General features: G+C 39.8%; 4 protein-coding genes across 5 annotated transcripts; 3 read left to right on the forward strand and 1 right to left on the reverse strand.

The window, feature by feature from the left end:
• Positions 1-102: 102 nt before the first annotated feature.
• LOC135594635 (protein OXIDATIVE STRESS 3 LIKE 1-like) lies at positions 103-1444 on the reverse strand. The gene is made up of 2 exons (XM_065085020.1): positions 1158-1444; positions 103-643 (listed from the first exon to the last, which is right to left on the reverse strand). The coding sequence occupies exons 1-2, from the start codon at positions 1442-1444 to the stop codon at positions 223-225; spliced, it is 708 nt and encodes a 235-aa protein (XP_064941092.1). The 3' UTR covers positions 103-222.
• A 3448-nt stretch (positions 1445-4892) lies between these two features.
• On the forward strand, positions 4893-8101 carry LOC103969561 (E2F transcription factor-like E2FE). 2 transcript variants are annotated; one of them, XM_009383125.3, is made up of 10 exons: positions 4893-5139; positions 5230-5350; positions 5479-5556; positions 5645-5692; positions 5788-5911; positions 6005-6078; positions 6174-6246; positions 6327-6388; positions 6486-6882; positions 7714-8101. In XM_009383125.3, exons 1-10 carry the CDS (start codon positions 5048-5050, stop codon positions 7833-7835), a joined length of 1191 nt encoding a protein of 396 aa, XP_009381400.2. In that variant the 5' UTR covers positions 4893-5047; the 3' UTR covers positions 7836-8101. The 2 variants fall into 2 exon arrangements, with proteins under 2 accessions (XP_009381400.2, XP_064941093.1); XM_065085021.1 differs by having other exon boundaries at positions 4969-5139; positions 6011-6078.
• Positions 8102-9164: 1063 nt separating this feature from the next.
• On the forward strand, positions 9165-17825 carry LOC103969563 (pyruvate dehydrogenase E1 component subunit alpha-1, mitochondrial). Its single transcript, XM_065085022.1, has 8 exons — positions 9165-9917; positions 10014-10093; positions 12654-12731; positions 15026-15121; positions 15206-15277; positions 15425-15478; positions 15583-15648; positions 17562-17825. The coding sequence occupies exons 1-8, from the start codon at positions 9215-9217 to the stop codon at positions 17604-17606; spliced, it is 1194 nt and encodes a 397-aa protein (XP_064941094.1). The 5' UTR covers positions 9165-9214; the 3' UTR covers positions 17607-17825.
• A 335-nt stretch (positions 17826-18160) lies between these two features.
• On the forward strand, positions 18161-20080 carry LOC103969564 (probable galacturonosyltransferase-like 6). The gene has a single exon (XM_009383128.3). It carries the CDS (start codon positions 18572-18574, stop codon positions 19766-19768), a length of 1197 nt encoding a protein of 398 aa, XP_009381403.2. The 5' UTR covers positions 18161-18571; the 3' UTR covers positions 19769-20080.
• The last annotated feature ends 261 nt before the right edge of the window (positions 20081-20341 follow it).

Raw genomic sequence — 20341 nt, forward strand, 5'->3', positions numbered from 1 at the left:
TAAGCATAAAAATTATAATTATAAGAAAAGTTTTAATATCAAAAATTAAAATCTTATTCATAATTTACTTTCAAATACTTATTTATAGATATTTTTACAATCTTTGAAAAATAACTATTTTGAAAAGAATTTTTTTTAATTTGAACAATTTATAACAGAAGCTGGATCTCCTTCTTCATCGGTGGCGGCAGCAGCAGTGGCGCTTGTGGTGCCAGATTCTTCCTATGGTCGACCGGGAGGGGGAAACTGAGCTGGATCTTGCTCTTCTTCGGTGGTAGCGGCGGCGCTTGTGTTACCAACTTCCTCCCGCAGTAGACCGGGCGGGGAAGACTGAGTTGGATCTGGCGCTTCTTCGATGGCAGTAGCATCGTAGCCGGCAGAGCCATCGCTGGTGATGGTGCACGTCGTCACCGTGCTCCCGCCGGCAGCAGCATGCCTCTTTGGGCTGCGGTCTTCGTTGCTTCCCCCCGTCTCATCATTATGTGACTTCTCCTGCACGATACTGGAGGCAAGTTGATTCCTGCGCTTGCGAGTGTAGGCGTTTTCCGGCTTGCCAATCTCCCCAGCGGAAGAACAAGCCTCAGCGTCGGTAAGGTTCTGGAAAGATCTGGATCTCCCGGCGTAGAATCCTGAGAGACCACGCCTACGACCAAATGAATAATTATAACATACGTTAAGAATAAAATAATATAACAACAATATAGAAATAAAAATATCAAAAATTAAATAATATAAAGTACAAGAAGCATATTTGATATAATAATAAATAGTAAATCAAAAAATATTATCAACATAAACATGCAAATGCCTCACATAAATGTCAGATAGTTTTTAAAAAATAGCTTAAAATAAAAAAAAAATGCACAAATTATGTAAATAACATAATTTATAAATTTGTGGTTTTTTTACTATTATTTCTATTTTATTGTTTATTTTGCATTATTTTATGGCATGTGATATTGTACTCTTTTATTTTTATTTATTATCTGTATGATATATAAAATCAAATTACTCCAATGTTTATAATGAGTAAAATCATTTTCTTATATAACTAAAAGAAAGAGGAACGGTTTCCAGCGCAGGCTCGATTCGAGAACTCAGACAAAAGGAAAAGAAAGAAGAAGGACGCGGAATCCATGGAGATCAAGAGCGAATACCTCATCGGCAGCGACTCCTCGAGCACTTGCAATGTATCCAGCGGCCCCTTCGACCCGCTCTCCATCTCCGTCTCCCTCGATTCCTCGCCCTCCGACGCAGATCCGCCGGCCACATTGTCGCTGTCCTGCCCGATAGATGACGAGCTACAAGAATCCCCGTCGCCGGCCTTCGCCTTCCCGCACATCCCCCGCCGGGGCGCCGCCCCGGAGGTCGAGCGGCGGGCGGCCGTCCAGTGGACGAGCCCGGGCCGTCCGATCCCGCCCCTCCTCCCCGTAGCTATAGGCATCAAGTTGCCGCGTCCACCGGGTACCGACGGCTGGGATTTCTCCGGCACACGAGATCCTCCGTTCAACCGACTCCAGCACAAGAGGGAGGGCAGCGTTTAAAACGTGGAGACCGCCGCTGCGCCTAATATATAGTTTCCATTAGCAGTCTAATTTATATGCCGACGTACAGTGAGCCGATTAATTTATGGTTAATTTCCTCAGTAATCTGATCCCCGATGGGATTAGGATTTGAATGGGCCATTAAATAAATAATAGTTTTGGTAACAATTACCTATTCATATTGCTTTAACATAGGCATTTCTTTTTCTTATTTTTGTTCTTCCACTTCTATGATTTATTTATTTTTAATTAATTGTTTTTAATTATAATTAATATATTAAATTATATTAATATGATATAATTTAATATTATTATAACTAATAAAGATCAGATGTATACTAATCAGACTTGAAATTAGATAGATAGACTTTGAAAATAGTTTATTTTGGAAAGATGTCCTCCGTTTTATATATATATATATATATGTTCATGCATGTTGATTGTATCTAATTGGTCGATGTCCTTCATGTGTGTTTCTATTATTAAGATCGGATAAACGATAAAAGAGAATCCTATCCAAAAATGATATGGACAATAGAACTCGGAACAACTAAGCCATGGTTGTCTCCATATCAACTACAATGTGTGGCTTCTAAATTAATATTTATTTGTGATATTATTTTTGATAACATCTAATGAATTGGGAAGGAGGGTGTAATCGGCACGATAAGGTTGTTGTCCGAAATATTATCTAGTCATTTTGATAAGGTGCTTGTCCTCAATTAACTATTATCTTATTTTATTTTTGATAAAGTAAAATAAAATTATTTATTTTACTTTTAAAACTATAAATTTTTAATTTAAATATAATCGATAATACACCACTTTTACCCCTCTCTCTCTCTCTCTCTCTCTCGTTGAGTCACTGTTTGTGGCTTCTAAATTTAAATATAATCGATAATAGTTAAAAGTTAAATACAATGTGTGGCTTCTAATTTTAAATATAATCGATAATAGTTAAAAGTTACTAAATGGTGAGAAAAGGAGAACATTAGAACAAGCTCAAATGGAGCAAAAGAACAAGTAACCGAGTATATATATATATATATATATATATGTGGATATTGAAATGAGAAATAAAAGATGATATAGAGCGAAAAGCTACCTTTAGGTGTTGGCTGATAGCCCATGATTCAGCTTATAGTAGGCTTTAATAGCTCACAGGTTATTTCCCTTTTGATTAAATCCTAGATCTAATTAGATCAGATCTATAGTAAATTCTTGCTGTGATTACTTAAAGAGAATTTAGATATTGTGTACAGTGATATGATCCTTATATCATAGTTATTCTTTTGTGATTGTTATTAAGGTTTAGGGTAAGAGATTGAGATTTGTATATTCATTATTCTAATAGTGGATTATATCTAGTTTGCCCTGTGGTTTTTACCCTTCACTTTGGAGGGGTTTTCCACGTAAATTTTGGTGTCATATTTGATTGTGATTTTCATTTAATTCTGCTGCGTGTTATGGCCTGCTAGTATTTATTCATATACAAAAGTTTATTTCTCTTTATATCCCATCATCTAGTAGATTCTTGAAAACTCATAACCATTTATGTTGTGTTGTTGGCTATTGGAAAATCTAATGGCTTATCACCGAGAACTTGCTCTGTCGTTCTACTCAATTGATGCCCGACCATGTCTGCGTCTGGAAACTCTTCATCGGCTGACGGACAACAATGGATGGGCATGAATGCCAGCAACTGGAATTAACAAAGAATCAGAGACCTAAACGAAGATAAAAAAAAAAAATATCACTTACAAAGGATGTCGAGGGTAGAAGACGATGATGAAACAAATCTTACTCATGTGGTGAGTAGAAATACTCTTGATGCGGTGTTTTTTCCCATCCCACAACAAGAATGAAAGTTGTTTGCTCAGGAGAAGAGGAGCATCAATTGCCATCTTCCATTGCTTTTTACTTCAAACCTGATTTAACCTAGTTTAACCCGATCTACTGTGTAGAATCCAACCCAAATGGATTAGATTAGACCAAATCAACCATTAGATCGATTAGGTTTGGCTCAGGTAGTTAGATTCAATAAAATAAATCGACCCAAGATCAAGTGTATTTTTGATTTTTTTAAAAAAAATATCTTTTAGTAAACATCAAATATGAGGGTGTCCTATGATAAATTTTTTTTTGAAGACTTTTTGTTGGATAAATTAATCATTAAAGTTTGATAATATTGGTGGTGACGAAAAGATCGATAATAATTATTATAGATACATTATAGGCATTGACAATAATAATACCATATATATGAGATATCTTGATAACCAAATAAATGAAGAATCCAACATAAATTTATTTTTAAGCGATAAAGATTGTCATTTGTTATTTGAACAAGGCTTAGGATTTTGATTTTTTTTAATGGTAGAGAAAGTTTTTATTCAATTAAATTTATCAATACTAATTTTATTTTGAAATATCAATACTAATTATCCATGAGATATTGGTAGTGAAAAAACCCATCTAGATATATTTTCTTTTTAGGATACAAACTAATTCTATGATCTTCTAGGAAACAACTGATTGTAGTATTATCAACAATAAAAATAGAATACATTGCAGTTGTAGCTCTAGTTCAAAAATTAACTAAATGAATTGATGTTTAATTTAGATGTATCAACCAAAATATTTTGTGATAACTCTTCAAGTCTAAAAATATCTAAGAACTAAACCAATCATGATAAAAGATAAATATATTTTTGTCAAATATTACTTTGTAAGATAATAAAATCATCAAGATGAAATACTACAAAAGTGAATTGGAGATTAAAATGACACGTATATCCACGTGGCCTTTGTAAAAAGATTTGGTTAAAAAGTCTCAAACAAAATTTAAATCGAATTGACTTAATCATTTAATTGTCAACCTAAATCGATAGCCAGAAAACTTAAGAGAGTTGACTTTTGCCTCCACTTCCCTCATCTGCCCTTCTTTGGCTCCGTTAAGGTGGGATACGGCCGTCAACAAACGGCCGCATCCCCAAATTCTGGTAAAGTGGTTCGGACCCACGCTCGGACGAGTAGATGTAGATTTGACGGTGAACGGACGGCTAGGAGGCAATCACGGGCCATCCCAAGCTCTGGCCACGGGGGAAACAAACCACGTGCCGCCGCCCCCGGATTCTCTCGTAAGTCGTAACACACACCATGCCCAAGTATATTGACCAAAACACCCCGCCGATTGCCACTTCGTCGGAGGACATTATCGTCACTACGGACTCGATCCCATCAGGGCGCGCCGCGCGGCAATATCTTTTTGAATTCCTCGCCCCCGCGCCGCGGGCGCAGCAACGAGCGACGAGCCAATCCCACGGAGCGGACTCGGATACCCGATCTGTTTTCGAAAAAATTCCAATTCGCCCCCTCCGCGCCAAACACAACTCCCTCGACCTTTTAACAATCGCCATTCCGCCCCCCCCCCCCCCCCCCAACCCTTCCTCGCCTGATCTCGATTCGGAGCCTCCGCTCTTTGCTGTCGACTCCGAGGAAGGATGTCCTCCTCTTCTTCGCACCCGCTGGACGCTGGAATGAGGCACCACGCCTACAGCAGGAAGCAGAAATCGCTCGGCCTCTTGTGCGCCAAGTAAACCTCGCTTCCCCTTGTTCTGTCCTTTTGATGATGCCATCCTCGGGCTTGTTGTTTGACGTGCCGTGATCTGCTGGTTTCGAAAAGTTTTGTGAGCTTGTATGATCGCGACGGCGTTGACTCGATCGGCCTGGATGACGCGGCTCGGCGGCTCGGCGTCGAGAGGCGGCGGATCTATGATATCGTAAACATCATGGAGAGCGTCGGGGTGAGAGCTGGACTGGTTCCGATGATCGTTTCATTTGAAAAAGTGAAAGAAAGATGCATCTTTTTAATCTCCCTCTGGAGTTTTGTTTAGTGAACAGAGGATGGTTTTATTTTTTGGGGATCTGGCAGGTTCTTGCGAGGAAGGCCAAAAATGCGTACTCCTGGATCGGGTTTTCGGGGATCCCAAAGGCATTGGATAGATTGGAGGTCTGAGCTCGTCAGATCTATCTTTCCCACTTTTGATTTTGTTTGTAGCACAAAACATTTGACGATCTAGCATCTTGATCTGGATTAGGATGAGGCACGAAGCGGAATTACTCGCAGTGAAGGATCTGGTTTCAAGGTATGGTTTGAGCTCTCCTTCCAGTTCCAATTACTCGTATCTGCAGCGCGTAAACAATGTTCATGTTAGTGATCAAGTTCTTTTTGTTGTAATAGGAGGATTTGGAGGACGAACTAGACGAAAGTCCAGATCTGTATGCAGACGAAGGAGATGAGAAACCAAGTCAAATAATTAATTCTTCTTCTTTATCGAGTGGTGCTTGCTGCAAAGCCAGATCTGGTGTGTATATTACACTTTTAGCTTTTTTTGTTAGGATAAAAAATAATACTTTTGAATTCAACGTATTTATGCCCTTATTTGTTTTAATTGTAGCGACAGCCAACAGAAGGGAGAAATCCTTAGGCACGCTCACCGAGAATTTTATCAAGCTGTTTCTAACCACAGATGTATGCCCATCGATCCCTTTGTCCCAATGAAATTTCATTGATCCTTTCCCTTTGTTTTCTTACCATTTTAGCTAATTTAACTAGTTTTCAATCAGCGGGACACAATTTCGCTTGATGACGCTGCGAGGCTGCTGCTTGGTGCCATCCATGACGCATCTTATATGAGAAGTACTCAAAATCTTTCCTCAAATCTCATGTTCTTCATTAGCAATGTTGGTTCTTTTTCATTCTTTAAGATAATAATGCAGCCAAGATCCGGCGTCTCTACGACATAGCGAATGTCCTGTCATCTATAAATCTCATTGAGAAGGTAAACTTCTATGAGTTACTATGAGTTCAACATTGAAAACGAGAAAGACGAGAATGCATTATGTTTCTTATCTTTCGTTGTGATCTGGGTGTTGCAGACGCAAGTTGAAGCACGGAAGCCAGCCTTTCGCTGGTTGGGATTGAAGGAGGGTAAGATGAAGGCAGATAATAATGTTACAGTTGTTGCACCAGGTCCAAAGAAGCCGACGAAGAGAGCATTTGGAACTGAGATCACCAACGTGGACTCGAAGAAGAGCAGGCCAAATTTAACAGCGGATAAGAAACCGACCAAAGTTCAGACGAAAGGTGAGGATCTGAACGAGTGTAATCGCGAGGCCCTGAAGCACTTGGGATCCAAGAGTGGGTACGCTTTCGGTCCTTTCCATCCGAATGGAGTAATGAAACGGGGAGCTGATGTTGAGGTGAAGTGCGGGAAAGGAGTTCAAGACTGGGAGAGCTTGGCTGCTTCCTTCCGCCCCCAGTATCACAACCAAGGTCCGATCAATATCTTTATATATTTCATCCGCCAAATTTCTTCTATTTGCACCGAAGGATAGTTAACTTGTTACAGCTATTTAGTTGCAATTTGATGGCTTTATATCCTTATGATCTATGTTCTTGAAGAAATGTCAGCACTTGATTGAATATAAATATGTGCATGTTCCCTGTTAAAGTTTATATTGAGTTATTTTTAGTAGTTTAAGTTTTTGGGTCTCATTACAATAACTTGCTCTTAGAGGATGATAAGGTATACATTTGAACCCTTTTCGAATGACTTGAATTTCTGAAATTTGTATTCATCAAATCAAACTAAAATCTTTAAGATTCCCTTTGCAGAAAATCTATAAAGGAGGACAGATTTTGTTTCTTATGCATTTATTGTTTAAATTCATTTAGTAAGTTGGGATGAATCTTTAATTTGAAAAGCTTCAATTATTCTTAATCCAAGCTCATGCCACATGAAGACAGTCCTTTATTGAGATTACACAATCAACAAAGTTCTTTGTTTTGCTGTATTTATCCTCTCAATGTTTGATCCACAGAGTTTATCTATCTACTAGCTTTTAAGATGCAAATCAATTGGTCACAGTTTTATTTCCTAAAAATTTTGAGTATTGCAAATGGAAATTTTTTCTGTGGAGATAACAACCAACATGAAGCTTAATTGTTTGTTTATAACTTCTGAAATTTGGAAAGGAGGAATAATTACATACTAATAATGTTTCAGAACCTAATGGTCATAGATCTAAATTTTTATTTCATCTAATTATCACATTCCTTGCATCTTGGCATGACATTAGCCTAACAATTAATCTTCTCCTGTAGCTTTGAGTGAACTGTTTGCACATTACGTGGAGGCATGGAAAACATGGTACGTGGAGGCCACTAAAGGAAGCAGGAACCTGCAACAGCCTTTCAGTAAGCTCGTCACGAGTGATCTATTGTAGCAAAATTGATATGATCCTCCACTTCATCTATCTGCTTACTTTCACCAGTTAACCTGCGCAACAATTTCTTCATCGTATATGAATTGGCCTGAGACTGCTTTGGGTTCTATGTATTTTCTTCGTACAAGAACCCACAAAGGCTATAGATGAAAGAAAAAGACAGTTCTTGGGTTGATTCTTGTCAACCAGCGCATGTACTCATCTCCGGTCCTTTTTAATGTTACATTTCAAAAAGATTCTATTTGTCTTAAAAGGTTAGCTTTCCACATTGCTGGTTTCCGGAACATATGTTACTTAATTGTGGAAATGTGTGCAATGGTGAATATGATCCAATGTGAAATCTTAGGGTTCTAATTTCACATATTTCGGATCACCAAACTTGTGTGTTTGTGTGGCAGATATATCATGACCAGCTTCTAATCAGAATGACATCAAGTTAACTTATTGATGCTCATACTTCAGTTCAATCTAATGATGGATCTCAGAAGTCTTAGATCACTCTTTTAAGTGTAAGAATGATTGTTTCATTAATGGATGATAATAAAATTTGACCTGCATGTTTTTGATGTTGGCTCTTTGTTCATGATTAAAGTCTTATAAGAGAAATAGATCTTTTGTGCTATCTTTTTGGCAACACTCGTTTGGCATGGTGATGATGTATCAAATTCATTTTTAATAAATATTAAGATTTAAATATTTATTATTAATTTTCTTACATTTAAAATATTAATATAATAATGATGTATGTTTTTCATTCATATATCAAATATTCAAAGTTTAAATATTAATTTAATGATGAGAGGACACTGAATCCAAATGTTTCCTTGACATGAGAAGAGAAACAAAGCGAAAATATGAACATATGATTGATTGAATACAGTGGCTGCCATGGTGACTTAAAAGACATGCCATGCTTCTTGGTGTCCAAGGCTTCCTCCATGAAATCTTCGGAAGCAGATTCGCGTTCACTGGATCCAGGAATGGGTGGGTTTGATGAGCGACCAAGAAGAGACGCTTGAGGTCATCGACTCATAGAGCCGTTTCATAACGACACCTGCCTCTTATGATACGTGCCTAACTGATGTACGTATGTATATCTATTCTTTCGCAAGTTTCTAAGTAACTTCTCCAGACGACAACAGATGTAATTATAGTTTGAATATAAAAAAAAAATACTCTTAAAATTTATATAAATATCTAAAGTACATTAACATTTCAATTAATATTTCAACATTGTTATTCAAATATCATTGTTTTAAGAAATGAGGCATTATATATATATATATATATATATATATATATATATATATATATATATATATATCAGCTTCTTCTCTGCCTCGAGACTCTGAACCCTCGTGAGTACCACATAAGCAACAATGGCCGTCCTCGCCCGCTCCTCGTCGCCATCCTCTCTCTCAAAGCTCCTCCTCCGTCCACATTCCTTCTCGTCATTACGCTCCTTTTCTTCCTCCGCCGCCGATGACCAGCGCGTCCTCACCATCGAGACGAGCGTCCCCTTCACAGGCCACCGGATCGAGCCCCCCTCCCGCGCCGTCGACACCACCCCCGCCGAGATCCTCTCCTTCTTCCGCGACATGGCGCTCATGCGTCGCATGGAGATCGCCGCCGACTCGTTGTATAAGGCCAAACTCATCCGAGGCTTCTGCCACCTCTACGACGGCCAGGAGGCCGTCGCCGTCGGCATGGAGGCCGCCATAACCAAGCGCGATGGAATTATCACCTCCTACCGCGATCACTGCACTTTCCTCGGCCGCGGCGGCACCCTCCTCGAGGCCTTCGCCGAGCTCATGGGCCGCCGCGATGGCTGCGCCAAGGGCAAGGGCGGCTCCATGCACTTCTACAGAAAGGAAGCCTCCTACTACGGTGGCCACGGCATCGTCGGAGCCCAGATCCCTCTAGGCTGCGGCGTGGCCTTCGCGCAGAAATATTCCAAGGATGGCTCGGTGACCTTCGCCTTGTACGGCGATGGGGCTGCCAACCAGGGGCAGCTTTTTGAGGCGCTTAACATGGCCGCCTTGTTAGATCTGCCGGCCATCTTGGTTTGCGAGAACAATCACTGTGAGTGTTTCTATCGTGCCCTTCTATGTGTGTGGGTAGGGAGAAGGACGCAGACGGTGACTGATGGAAGTTTCACCTACCTGCCTTGTTTCCCAGATGGAATGGGTACAGCCGAGTGGAGAGCCGCGAAAAGCCCAGCCTATTACAAGCGTGGCGACTATGTTCCTGGTCTTAAGGTCAGGAAAGGAAGTCCCTTTCTAACTTTCTAAGCTTCTTGATGCATTGGTCACGATCTGAATTCTAGGTATTTTAAGTCACTTTCTAACTTTCTAATCAGCCACTGCCGCTGACCTATTTAACTATATAGCACTTTCGGACTAACAGTAGAGGCCTATTCAATAGTATTTCCTTTTTATATAGGATCTTGGTAACATTTTGCTTTTAGCACCATAGAAGCCATGACATTTGGGATGTTGTGCTTAAAAAAATGGTGGCTCAGTGCACGAGGGGTTCACCAATTTGGGGTGGTCATCGCATTCAGCTTTACCCTGCAACTTCATGCAGGGAAACTATTCCCATTACTCAAACCTTGTGGCATTTTAGATTATATTCCTCCTTGGATCATCTCTTGAATCATATTGCTAAATGAGTTCTTTCTCTGTTCGTTAACTTCTTGGAGTCTTCTCTTGTTAAATTAGGGTTGTAGATACTATTCAACATTCTGTGGCAGAGGGTGGAAGAGCAGCGGTCATGATGTTAATACAGTTTCACTTACTTTTAGCCTTTTTTGGGTCAAATTAAGTTGCTCATTCAGATGTGAAATACCTCAGCACTTATTGATCTCTCTTATCTCTTGCTCTTTTGGTGGAAAGTGAAAAAAAAAAAAAGTAGGTAAAAAGGTTCACAAACCGTGAACTGAGTTCAGGACTTTTATGCACATGGTAGATGAGTCATTCTCTGAGACATTTGTTTCAAACTTGACAATTATGAAAAGACCACTGGAAATTTGATTTTGCATAATTTGTAGGAAATATATTTCAAACTTGATGATTAGTTCAAGTTGAAAATAACATTTGAAAATTGAATTGCAAGGGTAGGTTGGTAAGAGTTACTCTAGTATAGTCTTGATTGCAGAGTTTGTTTAAAAGGATCATTTCCTTATCACTAATTTCAGACTGACTTGGATCCAGCTAAATATGGGGGTGTGTCTAACAATGCACTCTTTGTATCCTTTTTGTCTTCCAATTTTCTTCTCAATATCTTCGTGAAATGTACTTTAACTTAGTTTGTTCTTCTAATCCTAGAGAAATTATCAGTATGAATCCAGCCTTTTCTGGAGTTTGTTTATTGATACAAGAAACTAAACATGAGTTCTATTATCTGGAACTATGTCTACATGGATGTGGAGCTTTTCTTCAAGAGAGGACCCCAGTTGAGAAAACCCATGTATATAATATAAGTGCCCCCAAAGTAGAAATTATGATTGATTCAATAACATGGCTGGAACAGTAAGAAAAATCTGTGTTGGTCCCATGCACCATCCCTAATTCTTGTGTTCCTCTGGCACATGACTTTTTATGGAGTTTACTTCTGTGGCTGCTTGAATGACAATCAGTTTGACAACTCAACATGCTTGAATTTTTTTTTTGTGGTGCTAAAGATCTCGGAAAGATTAATCTTGAGGCTTTCAATGCATTCAAGCAATTGCAATAGTATAAATTGAAATAAGTTACTGAGCATTTATCGGTAAATTTAGAACTTGTATTGGAGAAGGAAATAGTTAATGTCAGTTAAAAATGTTCACTTGGCTTGGTGTCCGCTCTGCTTACTATGAAAGAACTGAACTATTTCGAGTGATGACCTAGTCATGTCCCATTATCTGTGCTTCTTTGGGCTCAAAGACATAAATGTGTCTTTCAATTATTCAACCCAAGTGTTTGTTCTCCTAATTGATTGCAATTAAAGTCAGCCCAATCTTATATGGGGTCAACTATATGGATCTTTGACACAATGAAAGATTGAGCTCTAACATAGTCATTGTTGTTTATTGTAGAATTCAACTTTCAACTGGAAACAGAGAGATTGTCTTTGTGATTCTGGAGGATGGAAAATACATGGTTTAAACCTTTTTCATGTTTGAGTTGATATTGAGATTTACCACTGGATCTGATCCATGATAGATAGTCTATATTTGTTACATTATACGTGCTATTATAAATGTTCCTGAGGTCTGACCATTTTTGGTTTGGGTCATTACCATCCAGGTTCCTGGTCAAAACTTATATAGTTCTAAGTGAACCAGGTCTCAGATTAAATTGAATTGGACTCGACTCATTGACCCCTCTTTATAGCAAACAGTGACTATTCATAAAAGGTGATTGTAGACAAATAAGCTACATAAATGGATGTTAATATATTTTTCTAATCAACTTGTAATGTTCATCTTATATATTATAAACAAATGATGCTACTAAAGTATGCATATATGGATATGTTGTACTTTTTTATATTGCAAATGTATATGTGGATGCCTAGCTATATGATAATGTTATATGCACATGTTAGGATCTTAATATTTTGATTGCAATTCTGGTTCATCGTTGCAAGATTTGCTTTGTACAATTTGCTGGTTGTGAATTTTGATTTTCTTCTAGATTATCATGTTATTCACTCTATTTGTATTAGCAACTTCATTGCCTATGCCCGCAACGTAATATAAACTATATCCTTTAGATATTAGGTTCTGTTGATTATATAAAATTCCTTGTCAGTATATTGTTTTTTTTTTCATAACAGGTTGATGGAATGGATGTTCTTGCTGTGAAACAAGCATGCATTTTTGCTAAAGAATATGCTTTAGCTAATGGACCCATTGTGAGTATATAATCAACCTTTTTATTTGTCATGTTTTATTAGAGAATTTTTTTATGTAGCCTTGGTACAAACTATCTTATGGTTTGTGTGGAGATTATAGAATAGTTGATGTTGGCTAACTATTATGTCAGATATAATAGTTTAGTACAGATTAATTTAGATTAATGAAGATCCATGAAGCATGATGAGCTTCGCCTTTAATGAATATGTAATCATAAATAGATTTTTGGTGTAAAATGAGGACTTCAAAGTTCAAACATAATATCTGAATAATGTTTGGTCACAATATCATGCATGCCCAAAGAATGTGCTCTATTACCAATTTTGTGTAAACTTGTATCAGGAAGTATTTATCCTTTACGTTAAAACATCTTTATCATTTATTTTATACTATTAATGTATCTATCCGAGCCTGTATATGGTGATATCTTATGTCTCCTGCATATAATAGTCACATTTTATTCTGTCAAATCCTCTTTGCTGCATTTTAGTCATAGTTCTGAATTTCTGATGTTGTAGGAAACACATTATGACTTCTATAATTTGTCAATTAGATGTGTGAAGCCCCTTGCTGGATCAGAGTGGTCCATGGCCACATCCAACGTCCTGTCATGGACTTAGCTGAAAATTCTCTACTATTTTCTGTGGATTGCATGTCCTGGTCCTCTCTGAACAGAATGCAGCTCATGCATGCGTCTCTGGTGTACATGTGTGGCCTGATTTAGAAAGGAAATATTTAATAAGTTTAATTCATTTCAGTTTACATGGCCATCAATTTTTAAATCTCTGAATCATGTCGCTGGTACTCTGAGCTAAAAAAGAAAGGCTGTCATATGTGTGGGCCCTATTTGAAAACTCCACTTTGACATATAAAAAATACCAATTTGAGTCAGATTGTCAGAGTAGATTGGCTATGAATTTGAGGCAGAGCTTAATCTGCTTCCAGGAGTGATACCCTCAGTATTTTAGGAAAAGGAAGTCGGAAGTTCTGGCATCCCTCTGCAAGTCACAGTCTGCAGAAATCACCATTGTAGATCATACGTTTTCATGATTGATGAACTCAACAAATCAGATTGAAGACCATACTTGCAATGAATGATGGAAGAGAGATTTTTTTAATTAAATAACTCTGGAGTCCTCTATCATATCCTCTGACATAAAGGACTCCCAAAATTATATCATTTAAATAAAAGGTCAGTTATTCTGTTTCTGCATGATCCAGACCTCTTGCATCTTTGGCTGTTAATAATATGCATGTTCTACAATCTTTATATTGCTGGTGAGATTTTTCTTTCATTCTATTAAAACATGTCATGTTGATGATTTTTATTAAACATTTTACTTTGACTTGTTATCGATTTCAAAAAGCATGTCAAACACTGGGACCATAATAGATGTACTTGTTGACTTAACAAAAATGGAACACTACTTTGAACCATCATTGGACAATTGATTTGATATGAAAAACTAGTTGAATTGTTATATTTTTAGCAAGCAGTGAGTATTGGTTTTTCCTAGTCAGCACTTAAATTTCTGGTATTCAAATCTGGAATGGACATGTTTAATATATTTTGTACTATGTTTAATATTTTAGATAATTTCTAGTCTTCCCTTGGAGTGAAGTTTCTGGCTTTGTCCCTAGTCAACAACTTCTGCCAAGTGGTTTGCTTTTCTATCTTTCGGATGATCAGTAAAATTTCTTTTCTTCTTTAAATCTCATTCTTAATCTTTTTTCCCCTTGAAGTTGATGCTGTTGGCCTTTTTATCATTCTCTGTTTCATAGAGTTGTTTTTTTTTTTGAGTGTCCTAACTCCTAACTGCTTTAAGAAAAATCAGGACATCAATTATTCAAATGTGTTGAGATCTTAATTTTTTGCTGAATATGGAATCAACCTAGAAAGCCTGGTTAATTGACATAGATGAAGATTTCACAATTTTTGGGACTAAAATGTTGTTCTAACTTGTGGGATGTATAGTTTTCTGGTTACACTTCATCTTTCCCTCATATTTCCTAAATATTGGTCCTAACTGTAAATTGTTTGTCATTGTACATCAACATGGTTTGTTTAACATTGTATGGGTACATGGCTCGATTCTTGTTCCATACCCTTTGCATGTGTATACATAAATTTGTGTGGATATATCATACACATAACATTGTATGTGTGGATATATCATAAATTGATGTGTGGATATATCATACAATCAGCTGTATACATAGTTATAAGCTCGTGTTGATATAAATTAGACAATGGATGAAGAACTCATATTTTTCTTCATATACTGGTATCCAGATTCTTGAAATGGATACTTACAGGTACCATGGGCACTCCATGTCAGATCCTGGAAGCACATACCGTACACGTGACGAGATCAGTGGTGTAAGACAGGTCAGCTGATCATACCCGGTTCACTTACTATTAATTGATTTTTTGAGTTCTCGTTCTAAGAAAGCTGTTTTATATTGTACACAGGAACGAGATCCCATCGAGAGGGTTAGAAAGTTGATATTGTCTCACGAGCTAGCTTCTGCCTCTGAGCTGAAGGTTTTATTCAATTATGTTCTAGAATGAGCTGCTTGTATTTCCGGAAATTAAAAAGCCATATGAAAATATTGAGAGTGTACAGTCGTATCAATCTCTGCATTTGAACTTTTTGTCCTTTTGATCAACTTATGCTTCATGATTTGTCAGGATATTGAAAAAGAAGTTAGAAAGAAAGTAGATGATGCAGTTGCTCAAGCAAAGGTCAGCAAGTGACTCTGAACTCGTCATAAGTTTTACTATGCCATGCTCTTTGATATTATCATGGTCTTGTTTTAACCTTTTCTTTTTTAATTCCCAAACTTCAGGAATGCCCTATGCCTGATCCATCTGAGCTCTTTTCCAATGTGTATGTTAAAGGTTTTGGTGCTGAGGTATATGATTTTCTTAAATCTTTGCTTTATTTTTATAAAATCTATCTTTTTGAAATTTAGATTATCATTAATGAAGAGAGTTGACAATGCATATTGAATATCTCGAGTAACATGGAACTTCAGGATCTAGCATTCTCATTCTTGCTGTTTCCGGTATTAGTAAGGCAATTCAAACAATCATATGTAACATATTGGAGACACAATTGCCATGTTTCTTATAAGCCCCGTGGGTCTAGTAAAGGAGTTACAATAGTGTTATCATACATCCATATTTGTCATAGGCCCCAAGAGTATACTAAAGGAATTACAGTGTCAGGTGCAGTATAAAATTGAGAGATGTATGAAAGCCAGCGATAAATAGCAGAGCTAGTTGACCTTTTTGATCAATGAAGACATTTTGTGTTGCTGTGGATATGGATAGGCAAACCCATTTGCGCAGCCAAACCAAGATGAACTGACCCTTATAGCCCTATTTGACCAATCTTGATCTGGTGACCGTCAAGCATAGTTTTCACAATTAGTTGTTCTCAACTGATCCCATGTTTACTTCTCCCCAAAAAGATTAGTTTGTAGAACAGATCTGGATATGCCAATCTGAGCCCACTCAATGCAGTGGAAAGGTGGCTGTGTATACGTTTTATATAGAACTTATGATGTGGGTTTGTTTTTAAACTTCCTGATGGTTCAGTGAACAAAGCAACGGTTATTGTCTAAAGTGGGCAACTATGGAACTTCTTCACAGAGGAATTTATTTGGCTGATATAACCAGGAGAAAAAGAGAAGAAACAATCCACTATGAATACAGTTACCGAAATTTCAATCGAGTATCGCTTGCTTAAATAATCTCCTTAGAGTTTATTTTGTCAGTGATGGATCAAGCACCATGCTCATTATATACTATATAGTTATTTCAGTTTAATATTGGCTTGGTTTTCATCTTATTCCTTGCCAAAGATACTAGTGAGGATGCTAAACTCTTCGCCATCAAAAAGGAATATAGACCATTGCCTTATGATTTTTTAGCTTTGATTTTTCTATCAGTTGTTGTACACTATTTGTTCTTGCATTTAAGGAAGAGGACATGTTCAAGATCTTTTCGGGCATGATTCATTTTGAGAATTTATGTTCTTACTGTGAAATATTACCTGCCATCATGTTAGAGGACAAGGATGAGCTGTGGCTATCGAGAATAAGAGACCTGTTGATTTTTAGTTAATGGCCAAGGATGAGCTGTGGACGGCATTTGACTGACCCTATGATTATGATCTTGTCATAGTAAACCTACATACATGGTCATATATCGAATCAAAGCAGAGGAAGAATCAAGTATGCATCGTGCAGCTGGAGTTGGTGTTATGCTGATATGAGTAAATTGATTTGGACAAGTAAATTAGTGACTAATTTGTAGTTCTGATGCCATGAAGGAGAAACGTGGTCGGTGATAGATTTACTCAGGGAAGTCAAGTTCAGATGTTGCAGGAACGTTAAGCATTGTAGAATAAGATTAATAGTAGTCTGGAAGGCCAATAATGCTCCTTTATGATGAATTATACTGCAAGATCAAGTTTTTAAGTGCCCATCGCATGATTCACTTAAAGATCGATGATGAACTTATTGTTGATATTCTCTACGAGAAATTGGGCACTCATCAACCTTACCCGACATATTTTTTAGCCATTAAGCTGTTTGACTGCTTTTCGAACATCCCATGTGTTTCCTAAAAGGAAAAAAGTGTGGTTGGCAAAATTTGCATGGTAAATCAAGTCATCTTTTTTTGTCGATGATCATCATTTTTTCTATTGAGTGCTGATTCTGTAAGCACTGATTGTATTCGCATCATTTCTCAAAAGAAATTTTATTGCTTTTTTTCCTGAAAAAAGAACTGACTTTTCCCTTCCCTCCCCCTCTTGCAGACGTTTGGTCCAGACAGGAAGGAGGTGAGATCTGTTCTTCCCTGAATCAGATTGCAGTAAGCACAGCAACTCCTTTCAATTAGTGTTGTTTGGAAATAAGAGGGAGGTGAGATCTATTCTCCACAACTTATGAATCAATCTGTGCTTTTCTTTGTATCTTTTGGTAACGAAAATTGTAATATTTCTTTCTTCTTCTACAGCAACAATAAATCTTTGTCTTAACCATTTGGAGTTGGCTATATAAATATTTATTTTCTTCCTCAAGCAGGTAATATATGATTTTTTTATTTAAAATTCGACGTAGCAATAAACTTATTCGAGTTTCTTTAAGTGTAATGAATGGTTTTTCCAAAAGAAGACTTCGTTTGGAAGTTCCACGAACACAAAAGCTCACGTGGGAAAGAACTCGAATGCGTCTCATACACACAACACGAGATGGGAGAGAGATGATACCGTGCGGGTATGGAATGAGAGAGAAGCCGTGAGGAGGTTGACATGCATGGGCTTCCCGAGATGCCTTGCGTGCGAAATGTGCATCCGAGGTCGAGGTATATGCGGCGACGTAGATCACCGGCCGTTCATTCAACTCGAAGGCTTTGATAGTTGTGGAGATACGATAAGCTATCATTGGGCGGTTACGATCTAAAAGCAGCGTTCGTTGGTTTACGGGCAAATAATTTCCGTGAACACAATCATTGACATCCTTCTCCGCCGGCTCAGCTCACAACACTGCCACGTGGTGGTGGCGCTTGTCCCCGGTTTCCTCAAACCAGCAAACGGAACGTCAAATCCGGACAGAGCCAACCGGAGAGTTGGCCACAACGGCCACAACAAACATGCAAACAAACAAACGGCAACAGCAATTAGCAGCAGCAGCGTGACTCCGTCGCTTCCAATTTAGCTAAGCACCCACATAAATGACCTCGCATCCCCGCCCACCACCACCTTCTCCGGTCTTCTTTTTTCCGCTTTTTCTCTGTGTGGCCAATTAAAGATTCCTACAACACGATATGGCCTGCGGAAAAAAGAAGACTAATTCTCCTTCTCCACCACCACCAGTCCAAGAAAGAAACGCCATGTCTTCCTCTCTCTTCTTCTTCCTCCTCCTCTTCTTCTTCACATCCCCCACCGGCGCCGCCTTCTTCTTTGCCCTTGCACCGCCTACACCCCCTGCCCATCTTCGCTTCGAGGAGGCCAACCAGTTCCACAACAGCGACATCTGCCCGTCTGCCTCCGCCGGGGTTGGCCGCGCAACCGCCTGCGACCCCTCCTACGTCCACATCGCCATGACGCTGGACTCACACTACCTCCGCGGCTCCATCGCCGCCGTTTACTCCATCCTCTGGCACACCTCCTGCCCCGACACCATGTTCTTCCACTTCATCGCCCCCGCCGGCGGCCATGACGGGGGCGATGATAAACTTCCCAGCCTTCTTGGCTCCATCGTCCGTTCTGTGTTCCCTTCCCTCCGATTCGAGGTGTACACTTTCCAGGAGGAGCTCGTCAGCGGCCTCATTTCCTCCTCCGTCCGCCAGACCCTCGAAAACCCCCTCAACTACGCCCGCGTCTACCTCGCCGACCTGCTCGACCCCTGCGTCCACCGCGTCGTCTACCTCGACTCCGATGTCGTCGTCGTCGACGACGTCCGCCTCCTCTGGGACGACGCGGCCGCCCGCCTCGCCTCCGCCGCGGCCGTCGTCGCCGCCCCCGAGTACTGCCACGCCAACTTCACCCGCTACTTCACGTCCGCCTTCTGGGCGGAAGGCGGGGCTCGGGTCTTCGCCGGCCGGCGTCGCCGGCCTTGCTACTTCAACACCGGGGTGATGGTGATGGACCTCCGCAGATGGCGGGCCGGGGGGTACCGGCGCCGGATCGAACGGTGGATGGAGGTGCAACGGGAGCGGCGAATCTACGAGCTGGGCTCCCTGCCGCCCTTCCTGCTGGTGTTGGCCGGGGAGGTGGAGGGTCTGGATCACCGGTGGAATCAGCACGGCCTCGGCGGCGACAACCTCACCGGAGAATGCCGGTGGCTCCACCCCGGTCCCGTCAGCCTGATGCACTGGAGCGGGAAGGGGAAGCCATGGGACCGCTTGGACGCCGGCTCCCCCTGCCCCGTCGACCATCTCTGGCATCCCTACGACCTCTTTATCCGGCCATCCTCCGGGACCGACATCCTCGCCTTCTTCATCCTTTATTGGTCTTCGTAGTCCTTGGCGTGTTACGCATTGGCATTCTTTATTCCTTTGTTTCCATTCGTTTAGGGGCGGAGAAGGCAGCTCGCCACCGCCGGCATAACAATGTACAGATCAGAACAGAACAGAGAGCGAGAGAGAGAGAGAGAGAGAGAGAGCGGCGATTCATCCACCGGTTTGGTTCGTTCTTTAGCTTGTTTTTAGGGGTTCAAAGATTAATTTGAAATCGCTTGCTACATTTATGTCGTCCGATTCATTCAATTCATGTATAAACGGATGCATTCCATTGTATTTTGGTCTGAACAATTGACTGATCTTTGTCTACAATTTTATCACGATGGAAACGGGGAGTAGGGGGAATATTATGGTTGGTGGGAGGTGGGGTCCAATTAATGATGCTCTTCGGTGTCAGCCACGTCTCTCGTACAGGCTGGATATGTCTGGATGCAACTAATTATATCCGCAGGGGAGGATAGTCGCCAGCTGTGCAGTGCAGACACTACGAGGTGCTTGCGGTCTCCACTCCGTACACGTACATGAAGCTGACGCGTAAACCGACAATGCAAACTCTCCTCCTTGCATTTACGT

Source organism: Musa acuminata, chromosome BXJ1-10 (assembly GCF_036884655.1).
Source record: "Musa acuminata AAA Group cultivar baxijiao chromosome BXJ1-10, Cavendish_Baxijiao_AAA, whole genome shotgun sequence".
NCBI lineage: Eukaryota > Viridiplantae > Streptophyta > Magnoliopsida > Zingiberales > Musaceae > Musa > Musa acuminata.

Excerpts from the sequence above, each read along its gene's own strand:
- LOC103969563 (XM_065085022.1), top strand. The coding sequence starts at position 9,215 with ATGGCCGTCCTCGCCCGCTCCTCGTCGCCATCCTCTCTCTCAAAGCTC. Across the intron at positions 15,479-15,582 it reads ATGCAGTTGCTCAAGCAAAG|GAATGCCCTATGCCTGATCC; the intron begins GTCAGCAAGTGA and ends CCCAAACTTCAG. Across the intron at positions 15,649-17,561 it reads TTAAAGGTTTTGGTGCTGAG|ACGTTTGGTCCAGACAGGAA; the intron begins GTATATGATTTT and ends CCCCTCTTGCAG.
- LOC103969564 (XM_009383128.3), top strand. The coding sequence starts at position 18,572 with ATGGCCTGCGGAAAAAAGAAGACTAATTCTCCTTCTCCACCACCACCA.
- LOC103969561 (XM_009383125.3), top strand. The coding sequence starts at position 5,048 with ATGTCCTCCTCTTCTTCGCACCCGCTGGACGCTGGAATGAGGCACCAC. Across the intron at positions 6,079-6,173 it reads AGCTGTTTCTAACCACAGAT|CGGGACACAATTTCGCTTGA; the intron begins GTATGCCCATCG and ends GTTTTCAATCAG. Across the intron at positions 6,247-6,326 it reads TGACGCATCTTATATGAGAA|CCAAGATCCGGCGTCTCTAC; the intron begins GTACTCAAAATC and ends ATAATAATGCAG.
- LOC135594635 (XM_065085020.1), bottom strand. The coding sequence starts at position 1,444 with ATGCCTATAGCTACGGGGAGGAGGGGCGGGATCGGACGGCCCGGGCTC. Across the intron at positions 644-1,157 it reads GAGGAGTCGCTGCCGATGAG|GCGTGGTCTCTCAGGATTCT; the intron begins GTATTCGCTCTT and ends ATTTGGTCGTAG.